The 17,875-nt window shown below is 62.0% G+C and overlaps 2 protein-coding genes across 3 annotated transcripts in view; both read right to left on the bottom strand.

Moving 5' to 3' along the window:
* Positions 1–1,383: 1,383 nt before the first annotated feature.
* On the bottom strand, positions 1,384–9,535 carry ASPHD2 (aspartate beta-hydroxylase domain containing 2). Its single transcript, XM_086856513.1, has 4 exons — positions 9,449–9,535; positions 6,038–7,109; positions 3,710–3,823; positions 1,384–2,874 (listed from the first exon to the last, which is right to left on the bottom strand). The coding sequence occupies exons 2-4, from the start codon at positions 6,915–6,917 to the stop codon at positions 2,765–2,767; spliced, it is 1,104 nt and encodes a 367-aa protein (XP_086712639.1). The 5' UTR covers positions 6,918–7,109; positions 9,449–9,535; the 3' UTR covers positions 1,384–2,764.
* A 3,759-nt stretch (positions 9,536–13,294) lies between these two features.
* SEZ6L (seizure related 6 homolog like) overlaps positions 13,295–17,875 on the bottom strand; it is a 35,740-nt gene continuing 31,159 nt past the window's right edge. The window contains exons 11-17 of one of the 2 annotated variants that reach the window (XM_086856504.1): positions 17,115–17,309; positions 16,498–16,689; positions 16,066–16,260; positions 15,681–15,713; positions 15,445–15,559; positions 15,148–15,250; positions 13,295–14,865 (exon numbers count right to left, since the gene is read on the bottom strand). In XM_086856504.1, the coding sequence (XP_086712630.1) occupies positions 14,836–14,865; positions 15,148–15,250; positions 15,445–15,559; positions 15,681–15,713; positions 16,066–16,260; positions 16,498–16,689; positions 17,115–17,309 (863 nt within the window). In that variant the 3' untranslated portion in view covers positions 13,295–14,835. The remainder of the gene's footprint in view (positions 14,866–15,147; positions 15,251–15,444; positions 15,560–15,680; positions 15,714–16,065; positions 16,261–16,497; positions 16,690–17,114; positions 17,310–17,875) is intronic. The other variant, XM_086856505.1, reaches the window with a different exon arrangement.

The raw sequence follows: 17,875 nt of genomic DNA, 5'->3' as shown, positions 1-17,875 counted from the left end.
GTTCTGGAGTGAGCACAGGGAACATCATGAGGAAGAACATCAGGGAGGCTTCGCAGGATGAGAGAAGGCAGGAGGGATGAGTGTTGTGTGCTCTGGGATCCCTGCTCAGCTGAGCCAAGTGGCCCCTCTGGGAGATGCTGCTCTGCCTGTCCCTTCTGTGCCCTCAGCAGATCTGGGTTCCCTCTGCAATTCCCAGGACAGGAAGCCTTGGAGCACCAGGAGCAGCTCCAGCCTGCTCCGCTCCCTGGGGACATCTGCCTGGATCCTGCCTGGGCGCTTGGGAACTGGTTGTGTGCTGTAGCAGGAAACACAGAGAAGTGGAAGGAAAAGCCTGAGAGGGACAGGAGGGAGATTTGGCACAGCAGCAAAGCACAAACTGGATGGATGCTCCTGCCTGCTGCCGTCAGGGATCTTCTGCTGCAATCTGCTGAGCCGTCTGCCGGCCAGGAACAGCTGGGCTGGCTCTGCTCCTTCAGCTGCTCAGGCTGCATCTGCCCACCCAGCCCATGCCTGCCCACCCAGCCCACACCTGCCCTGGGCTGCTCAGGAGGGAACAGCACACACATTGCCCCCGTGGGGCAATGGCTGTGCTGGAAAGGATGCTTAAAAATGGGGCATTTTTGAGCATCAGGGGATGAGGAGCAGCTGAGCCTCTCTGAGCACTGCCAGGGCTTGTGGGGAGCAATTCCTGCCCCTGCCAAGCTGGCTTTGTGCTTAAGGGGGTGAGGCATTGGTTTTCAGGCAGTTGGGTGGGATTTGAGCAGCACCCTCTGCCCTGGAGCTGCTCCTGGGAAGCTGCTGCCTTTGCTCCATCAGTGCAGGCAGCTGGAAGCAATTCCTGAAATGGTTTGTGGATGCTCTGGCAAGGCTGGTGGCTTCTGTGTAGCCCAGGGAGCTTCAGGCCTACAGCTGCTCCTGGGGATGGCTGGGGACAGTCTCTGCTGCCCTGGGCCAGGCAGCACTGCCACAGTTGTGCCCAGTCCGATGGGCTGTGGGAGATCCCTGTGCTCCTTGGCAGCCTGGGCTGCACTGACATCACAGAATCCCAGAATGGTTTGGGTTGAAAAAGACCTCAAATATCCATTTGCAAGGTCCTGCCATAGGCAAGGATTCACCCACTAGATCAGGCTGCTCAGGGCCCCATCCAACCTGGCCATATCCAGGCCTGGGAGGTTGTAACTGGTCAGGACGGAGTTTCCATGGGGTGGTTATTTTAAAGCACTACCCTTGCTCACTGTATCACTGGCAAACAGGCCCATGCCCCCTCCCATCCTGCAGCTCCTGCTTTTTCTAGGCCACTTCTCCCCACCAGCAGCCAGATAAGCAGGACCCAACCCCTCAGTGTGTTCTTGACCCGGGACTCAGAGCAGCAGGCAAAGCCTGTTCTGTTTTCAGCACAACTGTTTATTGATAATCTTTGCTTATCCACTGTATGAATGTTACCAACCTTTGGACAAAGCCAGCCTGCTTCCCCAGGGCCTGTGTCCAGGTAGCCAATGCGTGTAGAAATCATGCACTTCAGGTAGTCTGTAACAAGACGGGTGTAAAAAATATCTCAGATGTATTTGAAATCTCTGCCTTATCTTGCAATCGAATCACTGAAAAGTCTGTAAAGAAGTTGTTGGAGGACAGGGCTGGTCCCTCCTGGGCAGGGCACGGAGGCAAAGGGTCCCCAGCCAGAGCTGTGAGCATCCACCACACACTGTGCTTTGGGGGGGAAGTGTTAGAAACCAGCCCCCAGACCCCAAACAGACCCCGGTGCTGGGGGACTTCAGGAAAAGTGTGGTGGTCTCTGGGTGGGCAGGACCCCAGGGTGGGGGCTAACTGCTCAGGCTGCAGAATTAACCCCCCTTGGGAGCCTCTCCTGTGATGGTGTCAGGTCCATGGGAGCTGCTGCTGTGTGTGCCTGGCTCGAGGAGAGAAGATGGAGCAGCAGAAGGAATGGTGACCTCCTTTCTTCCTACGGACAAACAAAACCCCCATTCTCTGTTCCCAAACAGCATCCCTGCCCCTGCAGGGCTTCCCAGCTGGAGCTGGGAAAACTGAGGATTGCAGATAGAGCAAGGAAGGGATTTGGGCAATTGCTAACGCCCTTGGCCAGACTGAAGAACACGACTCTGTGTGCTGTTCCCTCAGCAGGGTGGAGGTAGGGGCTCCTGCCTTGCTGGGCTGGCGGTGGACTCTGCTCCCTGCCTGGGTGACAGAAAGGGTTTCTGAGGGCAGGAGGGCTGGGGAGCCCCAGCTGGCACACAGAGAAGGAAGCAGGAGCCCCAGGAGGGCTCTTTGTGGGCAGAGCTGTGCCCTGCCCACCCCATCAGACCCAGCCTGGGGGGAGCACAGTGCCCATGGCAGCCCCCAGTGTCCATCTGTCCGTCCATCCGGGACCGCAGCCGGGCAGGGCAGGCTGGTTGGCTGTCATGGTTTTTGTGTGTGTGTGTGTGTGTGTGTTGTTCCTTTGATGACCACAAGAAAAATTTTTACATTACATTCAAACGAGCACCCTTGGGCTTGTTACTCTACTTCTGAACACCGCAAAACACAGTAGCAACAGAACACGAAGGAGCAGGAGGGCAGCGAACCCCGGCAGGGCCGAGGCACCAGCGCTTGGAAAAGAATCCCTGAAGCCAACGATGGAGGAAGGAGATGGGCGCGGATACACGTCACAGTTTCCATTTACAAGACCCTCGGCAGGGAGCACCGAGGCCCCTGTGCCGGGAGAGGCCCCGGCCGAGCTGCCCTGAACCCACCAGGCCGGGCAGCGCCGTCATCGTCCCGGCGCGAAGATGAAGTCGAGGGCTTGGCGCTCGGCCGCGGCCACGTTGGGGTGCCACAGGTCCACCATGAACACCACGCGGGGACCTTCCTCCGGGGCACCTGCAGGGATGGAAGAGCAGGGTGAGGCACCGGTAAACAGGTCAGGCTTCTCCCTGCCAGGGCTGCTTTGGGCACCCGGAGGATTCCTGAGGCAGGGCCTCCTTGCAGCTGCGCCCTGGATCTGTGCAGGGAGCGGCTGCTGCGCCACTCCAGCCTTCCTGGCCCTGCACGGAGCTGTGCTTCCCAATCCCACAGCAGGTCTGATGTGGAAGCAACAGCTTTTGTTCTCCCACTCTCTCCGCACTCTCCCCTGTGCACAACAGCTCTGCCTGATGCTTTTATGCCACGGGCGGCTAATGCCGGGTAATCCGGGAGAGCTGGAGCGGAACAGCCTCCGTCAGCGGTGGAGGGAGGAACAATCCACGGGCGTGAGGCCGTTCCCCGGCGGGGGAGACAAAGGCGCCGCTGGCACGTCAGCACCGAGCCGCAGCAGGGCCTGAAGGCCGAGCCCGTGGCATCGCAGCCGGGGCCGCCCCGCCGAGCTCGGCAGGGAAGGAAGCTGAGCTGCTACGGCGGGGAGAGGAGGGTCAGCAGGCCCCGTGCTGGGCTGAGCAAATGGGGATGGGAGCAAGCCATGGGCTGGCTGAGGGGGCTCCAGGGATGTGCCAGGAAAGAGGTGCCTGGATGCCCCAGCAGCCTGAGGCAGAGGGAGCGTGTGGTGGGGAGCCCTGCCATGGCAGGGACAGGGCTGTTCCCACCTGGAGCAGGCCAGGACAGCAGGGCCTGAGCCCCACGGCCCTGCTGGGGCAGGAGAAGGGACTGGGTGTCCCCCACAACTCGTCCCCAGTCCCCGACACCACAGGGGACACCACGAGGCCCCACACACTGAACTCACCTTCATGGAACGCCGTGTGCAGGAAGGAGTCATCGAAGAGCAGGCACCGGCCCTCAGCCCAGCACTGGGGCTCGCCCCCCACCACCAGTTCACAGTTGCTGGGTGTCTTCAGACCTTCAGGCACAAAGAGAGAGGACAGGGAGGGTCAGGCCGTGCCCGGTTCCCTGTGGCTCCTGCAGGGAGCAAACAGTGAGCTCCATATGAGCTCCACACTGCTGCTGAGGGGTTGCTGCCCTGCAAAGAGCGACCTGAACCCCAAGCCTGGAGCAGCTCAGCCCCTGCCCATTCCCTGTCTGCTCCCTCCTGCCCTTTCACTGTCCCCAGCAAGCTCAGGCACTACTTCCATATCTGGAACAGTCTGGAACGTATCTCCCCAGTCCCCAGAGCCCATGGCCCTGAGGTGTGCAGAGGAAGCCAGGCTCCTGGGATATTTTCCAACTTCAGGACCAAAGGCAGATCCTTCCTGCTCCTTCCTCCAGCCCTGCAGCGATGACCCTGCCCCAGGCAAGGCCGGGGGAGCAGGAATTGTACTGGGCCTGGAAATTGGGCTCAACTGTGGCTCTGCCACAAGCCCCCCATGTGCCTGCCCCATCCCTCGGTCCCCACCCAAAGTGCCTCAGGGTGACCCATGGGGCTGCAAGGACAGAAATCCAGAGCGGGGTCACAAAACTCTCATAGGGGAGCAGCTCTGTGAGGGCCACATGAAGGACAACCATAGAAATAAAATGGGTCTTTTCTTAAAATACCAGCACAAGCCAAGGCAGTTTGACAGGGGTTCCCATCACCTCCTGCACCAAGACTGTCACCCCCTCACGGTGCTGGGGACCCTGGAGCTGCTGCAGAGCCATCCTGCCCCGAAGATGCGGCCGTGGCGGAGAAAGGGGTCAGGGCTCACGTGGCTGCTGAACGGTAACGATGCAGCAAACGAGCAGGACGGATCCAAGAGCGATGCCAAACCCAGCGAGCGCAGCAGGGACTCCCAGCTGCCCGGCAAAGCTGGGACTACAAAGCTGCTGTTTCAAAGGCTGCAAAACCCAAAGCCATTTCCCTGCACAACAGACTCAGCTGGAGATGCTGGAACAGGGAAGCTGAGCTGCTGGGGGATGCGGGGAGGGAGCAGCCTGCAGCCCTTCCATCCCACTCACACCCTCGGGATGCCCTGGCCCATGGAGGCTGCCTGTGCCTGGAGTAAATCCTCGGCAGTGACTCGTCCCACTGATGGTTGTGCTGGCTTTGCAGATCCAGCTCCCTGAAAGGGCAGGTTGTGTCTTAAACCCATCCATGCCCCAGGCACAGCAAGAGCTGCGTTCCCAGCCCCAAGGTGGGGGTGCCAGTGTGCCCCCAGCCCAGTGCAGAGTCCCAGCGGAAGAACAAGCTGTGTCATTCCTCTGCCCAGGACACTTGTGTGCCAGGTGTGCTCACCTGAGCCCACTCGGACACCACTGGTTCCTCCAGGAACCTCTCCCAGCCCCTTACGAGGGGAACACATCCCCCAGCAGCCCAGAGAGAGGGGTCAGTGACAGACTTCCTCCTGGCACCAGCAAGGGCAGGTCCCAGCTGCCCAGCAGCTCCTGGGATCAGCTCTGAAGACAATTCCCATTCCAAACAAATGGCCAGCACTGCCTGGGTGTGTTTACCCGAGCTGTTGGCTGAACAGGCGCGGTTGGTGTTTGCCAGCCGGGCCCGTGCGGTGCCTCCCCCGGCACGGTCGGTGCTGTGCCAGCCCGGCCATCTGTGCCGCGTGGGCTCTCCCCGTCCCTGCCCGCCGAGCAGGGAGCACTGTGCCACCAACCCAGCGCCTGACCCACCGCAGGGGACAGCCCAGGGCCCCCCTGCCCTCACCTGCAGCTTTGCAAACCCCAAAGCAGCACCTCTGCTCCCATTCACACATGTCCCATGCAGAGTGCCCGAGATTCCAGGATAGGGGAGCTGCCAGTGGCACAACACAGTCCTGGAGCAGCACCCCAGGCTGTCCCACATCCCGGGATGGGAGAGGGACCTGCCTGCAGAGAGAGGGATGTTCAGAGACCCCTGTGTAAAATCAACAAGAGTCCATGGCCCTGGGTCAGCAGGAGGAGGAGGTGAAACCCTCCTGCTGCTGATCTGGAGACCCTGAGGATTTCAGGTACCCAGAGACTGAGCACCAGCCTCTCCTCAGGAGGCTGTCACCACCAAAGCCCCCAAAACCTCCCTCAGGCCAAAGCAGAGCAGGTGTCTGAGCCCCAAGAGCACAGGGTGCCAGAGGCTTTTTTTGGGGCTCCTGTGCCCAGTCACGGCCACAGCCCTCCGCACCCTCCCGACACACGAACCACAGCACCGGACACTCACCGAGGTGGCAGCGGATGCGGATGTTGGTGGGCCCGTAGTGCTCGGCGATGACGGTGCCCGGGCTCAGCACAGAGATGCAGGCGTTCCCAAAGACATTGTTGCCAATGCAGGTACGGAGGCTCCCGAGCAAGCGGTACGTCCGTGGGCATCTCCGGCAGTTCCTGGGCACGCACATGCCCTGGTTCACCAGGTAGAAGGTGAACCACTCCCCGCTGGGCGTGCTGTTCATTTTCCATCCTTGCGGGAGGCTGCAGTTTGAGAACGCCTTGTACAGGGTCTCAAACTCGCACAGGATGGTCTGGAAGTTGCGCTCCAGCAACTCCACGTCGTGCTTTTGAGTGTCCCGGGAGAAGTAGGGCGTGGTGGGCAAGTCGGGCAGGAAGAAGACTTCTGGCTTCTGGATGGAGGGCCGGCTGTTGAGGTAGCGGCCCTGCTCGCGGATGCCCTTGTGGATCCTGCCCATGCCGGACCAGGAGTAGCGCTTGGCGTACTCCTGCAGGTTGTGGTAGAGTTTCTGGTTGAGGCCGTCGTGGTGCGAGCAGCGCACGCACTCGGGCGACTGGCAGTACACGAAGCCGTTCTGCACCCCGTTGGCCTCGGCGCTCTGCATCAGCGCGTTCACCGTGGCGTAGGCGCGGGGCTGCTCCCGCCCCACGTGGTAGCAGTACCACACGAACAGGACCAGCAGACAGGCGACGGCCACCAGGGCCGTGGCGTCGCAGTCGCGGAAAGACTGGATGCCGGTGGCAATGAAATCCCGGAGTCCGTCCAGGGACCAGCTCCAGTCCATCAGCCACTCCAGAGACATGGTGGTGGTGCTGGGAGCGCGCAGCGGGGCCCGGCGGTCACTGCTCGTGGGGCTCAGGGGCACCCACACCATGCAGCCGGGCCGGGGCGCGGCGAGAAGGGGCTGCCATGGGCGAGCGGAGCGGCGGCTCTGCCCTGCGCTCCCGGGAGCTCTGCATTGGCAGCGGTGCCCGGCAGCACCCCTGGGTCAGCAGCCACGTGGCCAGAGGGTCCCCACCGGCACTTCTGGGCCCACCATCCTGAAAGGCCGTGTTGGAGGGATGCTCTGGGGAGAAAAAACCCAGAGGTGTTAGGGAGAGAGCTGCCCTGTGGGGTCCCTGCTGGGGTCAGTGCACAGGACACAGCCAGAGCTGTGCACTGCGACTGTGTGGGGCACTGGCTCCTCAGGGAGGGGATGGTGGATAAGGAACCCAACATCAGCCCATGCTGGGTAAATTCCCCAGTGCTCTCAACAGCATCTTCCACAAATACCCAAATAAAAGGCAGCGGGGAGACCCAGACCCCATCTCCCACCGCCCCAGTGACCATCTCCCCTCCTGCTCGTCCTCCAGTTTCTCTCCTAAGTTGCTGCCTTATCTTGTCTGAAATCTGGCTGCTAAGTGAATATACACTGAGAGTAGACACTTCACTGCCCTATCTGGCAGCACATCAGCTTATCCCCTCTATCTGATGGCTCTGAAGTGACTCTCCCTCCAGAGGCTAAGCTGTGGGAGAGCCCAGAGCTCAGCCAGCACATGGCCACAGGGCCAGCACATGGCCACGGGAGCAGGTCACGGTGGGGGCAACAAGGGCAGGTCAGGGTGGCTTGTTTGATTTCACCAGCTCATCGGTAAGAGCACTGACTCTAAGTAGCAGGATGGGTTTATGAGCCAGGGAAGCCATCCAAACTCTCCCCAGCCCTTCCTAGCGAGGTCCTGCAGCCTCTCAACGTGAATTTCCTTATCAGTGGTGATGGAGATGGGCTGCAGATGAGATCTGACCCTACAGCAGGGCTGGAGACCTGGGATTCAGGCAGTGTTACACCCCAGGGACGAACATCCACACACCCGACCTGCCTCCACCCTACTTCCTTGTAGCATGCTGCCTGCGTGCCCCATCCCGGGATCTGCAGCCCACGTGGCATGTCACAGCCTCCCGGGAATCTCAAGATAACTTTCCTCCATCTCCACGGCTGGCATCCCTCCAGACACTCCCGCTTCTCCCGCCCAGGCCTCCGTTCCAGGGGTGCAACCACAGAGTGGGTCCCAGGGGTGTCCCCCAAGGCCAGCACAACCCCCGTGCAGGACTGGAGCACGTCAGGGGAGGAGCAGAGCCCTGGCTGATGTGTATTCAGGGTGCCCTACAAGGGGAGCTGCTCAGGCACAGCAGCCACGCTCGGTCAGAGTCGATGGCAACGTGAAGACACAGGAGAAACAGAACTGGGGGGTCCAAAGCCTCGGGGTCCCCAGGTCAGAGTCACACCCTGCAAGGGCAGCACAGCAAAAACACTGACCCCACTGCTGCCCCAGGGCTGCAGGCAACACCTCAGATCAGCAGGAAACCAGCAGAGCAGCAAGAAATCCAAGCCCCCGTGCCCACAGACCGCCTTGCCCGACCCCAGAGAGCCAGGGAGCCTCGGGCTGCAGAGCCCTGGGGTTCTCTGGGCACAGTCTCCGTGGGACCAGCCCAGGAGCTGCCTCCTTGTGCCAGCACGGACACCTCACTGCAAACCTGACCAAAGCCACCTCCAGAGGGGCTGGGGCAGGGCCCCAAACATCAGCACTGCTCCCCACACACACCGCGTGGCTGGGGCTGCACGGGGCACCCGCTGGGTGCTGTCACCTCCCAGCCACGGCCCTGCACCGAGCCGGGTCACATCCTGCACCCCTGGCCTGAGATCCCAGAAAAGGCTCCTCAGCTAATGATAATGGCAGAGCCCTTCCAGGGAGCGGAGATCAATTCCACGTTGCACCGAAGTTGTGCAGGACGTGGAGGCGAGCACCGTGCCAGCAGCAGCCGTGTTACATAAGGAAGGCAGAGGCTCCGATGCAGCACAAAGTTGCATCTCGGTGGCTCCGTGGTGGCCCCGGCATCTCCTGGAGGCGGCTGGTTCCGCTCAGCCCGGCCAGGGTCCCCGGGCCGAGGGCCTGCGGTGTCGGGGACGCGTGGCAGGGATGTCCTCGGCTCGGCACGGCTGGCGTCGCCTTTGGGAGCAGCATGAGGAGCGGGAGCCTTGGGGCGAGGCGGGATGCCCGTGCCGCTCCGGAACCGGAGCAGCGGCTGCTCCCTTCACCCTCTCCTGAGCACGCCACCCCGCCGGTGCCACCAGAGTAAGTGTCACCCGCGCGCTGCTCTCACCCAGTGTGACGGTGTCACCCGGCGTGGCGGCGTCAGCGGGTGTCACCGGTGTGGCCGCATCACCCGGCGTGACAATGGCACGGCCGTGCCGCCGTCCCATCACCCTAGTGGCACCTGCCGCCGAGCTGTCACCCGGCGCGGCCGTGCCGAGCCCCTGCCCCGGCCGGGGGTGCGGGGGTTCCGGGTTTCCCCCCGCCGCGGGCCCCGCTGCCGCCCCGCGCCCCCGCGGCCCCCCCGCCGTGCGCTGCGGAGCGCTGCGGTACCGACCTGCCGCCCGCGCCGGGCCGTGCGGGGCCGTGCGGGGCCGTGCGGGGCCGTGCGGGGCCGCGCTCCCTCCGCGCCGCTCCGCCGCCGCCGCGGACCACAACTCCCAGCAGCCCGGGCAGGAGGGGCCGCGCCGCCCCCGCCGGGACCGCGCCGGGCGGCAGCTGCGGCCCCGGCCCCGCACAGCCCGCCCGCCCCCGCGCCCGCCCCCGCCCCGCGCTCCCGCCCCGCGCTGCCGGGAGGGGCCCGGAGGGGCGGGGGAGCCGCGGGCTTGCGGCACTTCGGGAGGGGTCCCCGCCATGGAGCGGCGGGAGGAGGCGGCGATGAGCCCCGAGGGAGCGCCCATCCCGGCCGCGGGCACCCCGGGACGCGGGGACACGGCCCCGGGGACGCGGGGGCTGGGTGGCGGCGGCGCGGGAGCTGCGGGGGCACCGGGGGTGCAGCGGGACGGGGCAAGGACAGCGGCTCCAGGGATTCGGGCACTGGGGGCTGCAGCAGTCTGGGGAGGCTGGTCCCAGGGGTGGGAGCGCGCAGGGATGCAGCCGCCAAGGGAACAGGGGCTGGCTCCAGGGACACAGGCTATTAGGGATGCAGCAGTTGGGATGTGCAGGATTCTGGCTCCAGGGATACAGGAGCACAGGGATTCAGGGAGCAGGGAGTACTGGCTCCGGGGATTCCGGCCCTTTGTGCTGCAGCCCTAGGGCTGCAGGGGTTGCTTGTCTCCAAGAATAAATGCATCTGGCGTGTGTCCCCATTATGTCCCCTCCTGCAGGGGACGGGAGCTCCCAGCGAGGCAATGCCCAAGACGCAGGCAGCCAGGGAATGCCTCAGCGAGGATGTGCTGCGGCACCAGGGATAGGGGGAGACTGTTCCCAGCTTGGAGCGTCCCTTTACAACTCTCAAGTGCTAGCGGAGAAACTGTTGTGACTCTTCTTGCTCGCTTTTCCCCTCCCCATTTCCCGTTCCCCATAGCCAATGCTGTCAGTTCCGGGAGCCCCAGGGGATCCAGTGCTCCGGGCCTCGCTCTCCATTGCCCGGGTGCCGGGTGAGGGGCTGAGCTGGGCTGCCCACACGCAGATCCCGGGATTCCGGGTCTAGGCAGAGCCCTGGTAGTGCTGCCCTGCCCTGCCGTGCCCTGCCCTGTGGCAGTGCCACGTGGAGCCGTGTGGGACACGTGTCACTGCTCCTGGCACAAGTAAAGCCCTGCCTTGCTTTGGAGATTTTGCCATCCGGTGCCCACGCATCCTCCCCTGGCACTGCTCAGGCTGGGCTCTGGAAGTGGAAGCAGAACTGTCCTGCACAGTCCCTCAGGTGTGTATGTGCTTTCTCTGAGCAGCTTCATCCCTGGCAGTACTAAAATGTGCCTTCTTTTCCATCCTGGGACATTTTTTTGCCTCCTGCCTGCTCTTGCCGCTTCCCACCAGCACATTCCCCAGCCCGGTGTGCTGCTGCAGGGCCCTGGCAGCGGTGTGTGTTGCAGGGTGAAAGGAATGGGAGTTTTTACCATCCTGCTCCTTCTCAGACCCCCCAGCCTCAGCCACAGCTCCTGGCACACAGCACATCCTTCTGTCAGCGCTCGCAGGCTCCGCAGCTCTGGGCTCTCCCCACTCTCCCCTGCCTCTGCCTTCTGAGCTGACACTGGACCAGCCCCTGGTCCTCATCTCTTCCCTGCAGATCAACCTGGCTCTCCTGCAGGGCTCCAAGAGAGCTGGAGAGGGACTTCGGATGAGGGCGTGGAGTGACAGGACAAGGAGGACTGGCTTGAAACTGAGAATAAGTTCAGATGGCGTATTGAAAAGAAATTCTTCCCTGGCAGGGTGGTGGGGCCCTGGCACAGGTTGACCAGAGAGCCGTGGCTGCTCCATCCCTGGAAGTGTCCAAGGCCAGGTTGGATGGAGCTTGGAGCAACCTGGGATAGTGGAAGGTGTCCCTGCCCGTGGCAAGGGGTTGGAACAAGATGGCATTCCAACCCAAACCAAGTGGTTCCATGATTCTGTGATTCCTCAGCACAAAGAGAGCCCCTCCAGGAGCACTGTCCCAGCTCCAGCCTAAGCATTCCAGGAAATCCCAGCCCTGGCAGACCATAAGCACAGTTTTGGCAGCAGCTGAGGGAAGGACACTGGCAGTGTCTGCCCCAGGAGGACATCTCGGGAAAAGGGAGAAGGAACCACTGGAGCCAGGAGGCTGCCCACAGACTGGGCTCCTGCCAGGGTGTCGCTGGCAGAGCTGTGCCAAGTGCATCCCAGGGCTTTTCCCAGCCTTCTGGGCTGGGCAGGGATGTTGTGCCTGACCTGGGCTGGGCAGGGATGCTGTGCCTGACCTGGGCTGGGCAGGGATGCTGCTGCCTCACCAGCCTCCAATGCAGCTTGCAAGGAATCAAGGGGTCCCTGCTGTTCCACCCCTGACCTCGGGGGTCCCTCAGGGTGTGACTGCCGTGGCATGGCCCCACCGTGCCCCCAGCCCGGCCCCAGGCAGGAAGAGGCTGCTGTGGCCGAGGCTGCTGGGCCCAGACAAAGCTCCATCCGCAGCACAACGCCTGAGGCCAGAGATTGGCTCTGGCTTTACGTCACCGAGGAGGAACGGCAGCATCAAGGGCTTTTTTTTTTTTTGCTTTTTTTTTTTTTTTTTCCCCTTCATCTTAATTCTCTGGCAATCTCTGTCCAAAAATAACCCAAGCTCCCTCCCCCAGGAATCCTCTGCATCAGAGCCTTGGCTCCCTCGCCCCCTGTGCATTAGCCTGGCAGCTGCTGAGCAAAGCCATTATGGATGTCACAGCGTAACCTTGGTTAAAAGCACGTTTGGGGAGGGAGGACAGCGCTGTTGCGTTGTTTTGGGAGCGGAGGGGCAGGTACAGATGGGAAGCTCCAGGTTTCCTCGGCCGGGCATTTCCCAGGCTGGGCTGAGCATCCCCCTCCCTCCCCGCTGCCAGGGACGCTTGGGACTGCTGGTGCCAGGGATGCTGTTCCTGCTGGGGGGTCCCGGTGGCGCTTGGCACCCCTTGGCGAGGTGACAGTCACCGTGCTGCCACCACGCTCTCAGGCCGTGCTCAGGGGGTCCCCCGCAGGACCTTGCCCTGCCCACACCTGATGCTGGAGGAAAACCTCGTGGGGCCTCGCTTCTGCCCCCACCGGAGCAGCTCAGCCCGGAGAGGCTCCCACGGAGCAGGGAGGGACTTTTCCCACCCAGCCCCGGGATCCTCCTAAGCTGTGCCTGCCTGCCCTCTGTGGGATGTGGCCAGCGTGCAGCCCCCTCCTGTCCCCACGATGGTCTCCCTGTAGTTCTGGGGAGCTGCCAGGTGACAGCCACAGGCAGGTGAGCAGGGCACAAGCAGGATGGGTCCCCACAGACCCCCTGCCCAATAGGGTTGGGCTACCAGGGCTCCCCGAAATTTTCTGCATGTCCTCCATGACATGGCCAAGGGTCTCCAGTGGGATCCCAGTGCCCCGGGGTAGCACCCAGACCCCCACCCACTCTGTGAGACATCACTGAGCTGGGCTGGCACGGGAAGGGGCAATGCTGAGTGCAGAGGATACAGGGGGAACCAGCACTGCCTCCTGTGGGGAGATGTCCCCAGGTCACCTCATGTCCCAGCAGGGCTCAGATGCCTCCATCCCACGGGAGCAGGGAGCACTGTGGAGTCGCACCAAGGCAGCACTTGGCACTCAGAGCCAAGCCAGTGGCATTGGGCCACCATCCCACAGCAGGGCATGCAGCGTGCCCGGCCCTCACCCTGCCCTGAGTGGCCACAGCCTGCGGCCAGAGTCTCTGCAAAGTGATTTCAGACATTTAAAAATACAGAACAATTGTTATCGAGGATATACTGAACGCTAGAGCTTCCCACGGAACTACTTTATCATGTTCAAAAATATTTAATCCCAGCAATTTTCACATTGTTCTTATAAAAACAGACATGTATGAAGGGAAATGAAATGCTTCGTACATTTGTTGGCACATTTTTTTTTCTCTTTTTTTTTTTCCTTTTTTTTTTTTTTTTTTTTCTTTTAACCGTTACAAATTACAAACACACATTCGTTGTTTTGAAAGGAAAACCCCTAAATCCCAGCTGTACACCGCAGAGCTGCACCAACCACCCCGAGCTCACCCAGCCTCCCGCGCTTGCGATTGTTCTACAAGGACAAAGGAAGGACACCGGCAGCCAAGGACGTGGCGGTGCCTTCGCTGCCCTCCCCAGGGACTGGCTGGGGGACAACAGGGATGAGGTTGCCCTTTGGGGGGTCCATGTCCCCACTGCTGTGTGGCTCTGGCAGGGGTGATGCAGTGAAGGGGATGGCAAGGGTGGGACTGAGGGGCCGATTTCTGCCTCTTCTGCTCCCTGCAGAGCTCCTGTGCTGAAGCCTCCACACATCCCACCTGCCTCTTCTTCCGAACACCTCCACCTTCATCCCCTGCCCGGCCGTGGGACCCAGCCAGGTGTGGATCTGGGAGGTGCAGGGTGGGCAGAACAGCACAGCCCACCCCAGGCCCCTCCTGCAGCAGGAGCCAGGGAGCCCAGCCCATCCTGCTTACCCTGAGATGCTGCCGGGGGACAAGGAGCGACCTCCGGCCATGCCGGGTCGGGTGTTCCTGGCAGGGTGATGGGAAGTGCTGCTGGAGAGGAACAACGGGCAGAGAGCAGAGAGGCACCGGTTGGGAGCTCTGCTCGATCCAGGGTGGCTTCCAGGACGGCTTCCAGGGCTCCCAGCTGCTCTGGGCCGGTGGCTGGGTGGCACTGGTTGGTGCTTCTCGGCAGAGCATCGCCCCAGAGTCCTGGCTTGCTGCCTCTCCACATCCAAAGCAAAGTGGGAAAAGAAAGCAGCACGTACCTCACCAGGCTGTCCCTGCTCCCTGGCTCTGCAGCGAGGACTGTCCCTGCACCACTGCCCCCCGAGCCCCCCGGGGAAGGGTCCCACTGGGAGCCGGGAGCTGCGGGATGGGAGCCTGTGGGGGGACCCTGCGCTACCTCAGCTCCCAGCAATCAACCGCAGGCTCTTGCAATGGAGACATCTTTAATTTTTGACAACATCAGAACCGCAAAAATCCCCCTGCGTCTGTGTGGGCAGTGCCGAGGGACGCTCCGCCATGGAGGGGGACATTCTGCCATGGATGGGGGACACAGCAGTGCCCCCCGTGACCCCCTGGCCTCACCAGGACCCAGCTCTGCCCCGGCTCCCGCTGCTGCCTGTGCCCAGGGCTGGGCAGCACACCTATCGCAGTTTAAATAGAATAAATACAGTGAAGAAAACAGTAAAATCTTCAATAGAGAGGCAAAAGGAAAGACAACAGCAGGTCCGGGGGTCCAACCAAACTCCACGTGGTCTCTGGATTAGTTACTGAGGAAGTTCTATGAGAGCACATTAAGTTCGCTGCTGGAGACTCTCTTACCGCTGTCCTTATATCGAAACCTCATATTCTCGTGTTTCCTGCAAGCAAGGAGAAGCCAGTTGAGGGCAGCAGCTGCATTTCAGGATCATCTCCCCATTCCCAGGCAGGAAGAGAGATCCTGGGTGTTGTTTTGTTCCCAGGGGAGCGATGCCCTTGCAGCCAGGTCCCCTCAGCCCCCTGCACCTCCCGAGCCACGCGGATGGACTCGTGGCCCATTGCTCAGTGCTCCCGCAGAGCCTGGCTGAGCTCATCCCGTGGCTGCCCAACCAGCCCAGCCCCTCAGGAGTGTCCCTAGCGAGGACAGGCACAGCAGGACTCACCCCTGTCTCATAAATCGGGTTGTCAAACTCCGTTTCTACCGTGATCTGGCTGTAGGGGTGGGAGTACATGAGGGGCAGGCGGAGGCTGGAGTAGTACCGACACCTGCGGGGAGAGGCGGAGTCGCTGGGCTGCATGGACTATTCCAGAACCACATCCCCCCATCCCAGCTCCTCCCAGCACCCCGGGCACCCCAGAGCTCTCCCAGCACCATGCCCAGGGCGTGTGGCTGGCGGGGGCGATGCTGAGCCAGCCCTGGCCGTGTCCCCCAGCTCGGTGCCAGCCCCCTGCAGCCCCACCTGGTGAGATAGATGTACGCTCCTCCCAGCAGCAGGGAGATGATCAGCACCGGGATGAAGATGGCCAGGGCCATATTTCCCCCCTCGAGCGACGTCTCTGCAGCAGCTTCTGCTACTGAAAGGACAAGATCTATTATGTTGGCATTTGCAGGCACCGTGTGATCCCCTCTCTGCCTCTCCCCCTCCTCCCAGGCTCCACCGGGATCCTGCGCATCCAGGAAATCCACGTCACTCACCTTCGAGAGCGTGTTCAAAGCTGTCTTGGTTCACTGGAAGAGAGACGGAGAGTTACTGGTCTGTAGCTGGGTTTGACTGGGTGCTGGCAGCTGTTTCCTGCTGGGAAACCCAAACCTGGGATCTCCTGCCCCATTTGGTCCCAAAAACACGCTGCAAACTCCCAGTTTTTAATAAGCTCTTGGTGTCTGTCAGCATGTGGCCAGGACTGAGCAGAGCCCAGATCCAGAGAAGCTCCAGGTCTCAGCTGAGTTCAGCTCCCAGCCGGGGCTGCAGCCAGACCAAGGTCCCCAGGCTGTCCCAGGTTGGGGACAGAGGTGTTGGCTGTCCCAGGCTGGGGACAGAGGTGTTGGCTGTCCCCTTGCCCCCCATCCCCTTCCCTGTTACCTTTGCAGATGGGCAGGGGGCCGCTCCAGTGGGATGGCTGCCCCAGGATGCATTTGATGGTCACCTCCCCCATGAGTTCAAAGCCTTCATAGCACATGAAGGTCAGGGATTCTCCTGGCAGGTAGAGGCGCTTATAAAGAATTTGGTACCCGTTTTCTGGCAGTCCTGGGTTATCACAGGCCAGCGACTCCTCAGCTGAAAGGGAACGAAACACATCCAGGGTAAGCCCAGGGCTTGGGCTGCCGAGGGACAGAAGCAGCCTGGGGGCAGTGAGGAAGCACCCAAGCTCTCACCCCATTCTAGTTCCAGGTAGCTCAAGGATCTGCACCACCCCCCACAGCTGGGCAGGGTCCTGGTTGCAGAAAAGTTCCACCCAGGACCCCCAGAGAGGAGCTGGACTTCAGGGGAGCAGGAGAGACCACCCAGACTTACAGACGCAGTGCGGGAGCCGCGAGGTCCAGATGGGGGTCCCGGTCTCGCGGCTGTAGCAGGTGAGCAGGGAGCTGCCCTCCAGCACAAAGCCAGGGTTGCAGGTGTACTGGATGGTGGTGCCCACCAGCAGCACCGGGTCCGAGATGAGGCGGGTGGAGTGCTCCACCTCCCCCGGGTCCGTGCAGTACATAACTGGGGAGAGAGGATGGCTGAGCGGGGAGCCCCTCAGAACTGGGAGCTCTTCAGAGCTGGGAACCCCTCGGAACTGGGAGCCCCTCAGACCTGGGAGCCCCTCAGACCTGGGAACCCCTTGGAACTGGGAACCCCTCAGACCTGGGAGCCCCTTGGAACTGGGAACCCCTCAGACCTGGGAGCCCCTTGGAACTGGGAACCCCTCAGACCTGGGAACCCCTCAGACCTGGGAACCCCTCAGAGCTGGGAACCCCTCGGAACTGGGAGCCCCTCAGACCTGGGAGCCCCTCAGAGCTGGGAACCCCTCAGAGCTGGGAGCCCCTCAGACCTGGGAACCCCTCAGACCTGGGAGCCCCTCAGACCAGGATCAGTGATGTTCCAGGGTGTGGGATGGGGACAGCAGCCCCTTCCTGTGGGGCACTTACTCTTTTCACAGAAGGGGGGGTCGCTGCTCCAGCTGAGGTCCCACTGGCAGGTGAGGGTGTCACTGCCCACGATGTCATAGCCCGGGTCACACTGGTAGGTGATCTTGGCCCCTCTCACCAGCTCCGTGTGTGACGTGGTCTTCCAGCCGTTCTGGATCTCGGGCAGGTCGGAGCAGGAGTCGTTGCGGGACACCTCTGCAGCCAAGAAGGATCCTGGTTGTCACCCACCGAGCAGCACAGCCCTCCCCAGAGCCACCCCAGCTGGACACACGGCTCTGCCCAAGGGCCTGTCCCTCCCCACAGCTCTCCAGCCCCATGCTCCACAAATGGCACGGCTGGGCTGCGGGCAGCATCCCCTGGGCACAGGGAAAGGGCAGCAATGGGGGACAGGGACTCTTTGAAGCCTCCCCAGCCCTGATCCTACAGGCAGGTAGAGGGCTGGGCCGGTGAAAGTGGGGCAGTGTCTGTGCTGGGGTCAGGATAACCTGGGAACACCAGGCTCAGCTCCAGCTGCAGGTGCAGGAGAGGTGCCAGCGCCATGGTCACAGCACAACTGGTTTGCTCACGGAAGGATTTGTTCCCTGCTTCCCCCAGGCTGGTTTGCTCAGGTGAGGGCTTGTGTCCTGCCCTCCCCAGCCCCGTGTGCTGCAGAGCACTGAGGAGGGCCCTGCAGCCTCCCAGGTGCTCTGCACTGCAGCTCCCTCCATCTGTCGTAGCCAGGGCTTCCAGCAGTGCACAGAAAACATGTCTGGAAGGAGTCT

The sequence above is a fragment of the Cyanistes caeruleus genome, chromosome 18 (genome assembly GCF_971803275.1).
Source record: "Cyanistes caeruleus chromosome 18, bCyaCae1.hap1.1, whole genome shotgun sequence".
NCBI lineage: Eukaryota > Metazoa > Chordata > Aves > Passeriformes > Paridae > Cyanistes > Cyanistes caeruleus.
Note: the sequence above shows the minus strand (reverse complement) of the source record. Positions and strands in the feature narration are given on the sequence as shown.

What these genes read in the sequence shown, in the direction of transcription:
- ASPHD2 (XM_086856513.1), bottom strand. Translation starts at nt 6,917, where the DNA reads ATGGTGTGGGTGCCCCTGAGCCCCACGAGCAGTGACCGCCGGGCCCCG. An exon ending in CCGCATCCGCTGCCACCTCG is followed by an intron (nt 3,824 to 6,037) that starts GTGAGTGTCCGG and finishes TTGTGCCTGAAG; the next exon opens with GTCTGAAGACACCCAGCAAC. An exon ending in GCACACGGCGTTCCATGAAG is followed by an intron (nt 2,875 to 3,709) that starts GTGAGTTCAGTG and finishes CCATCCCTGCAG; the next exon opens with GTGCCCCGGAGGAAGGTCCC.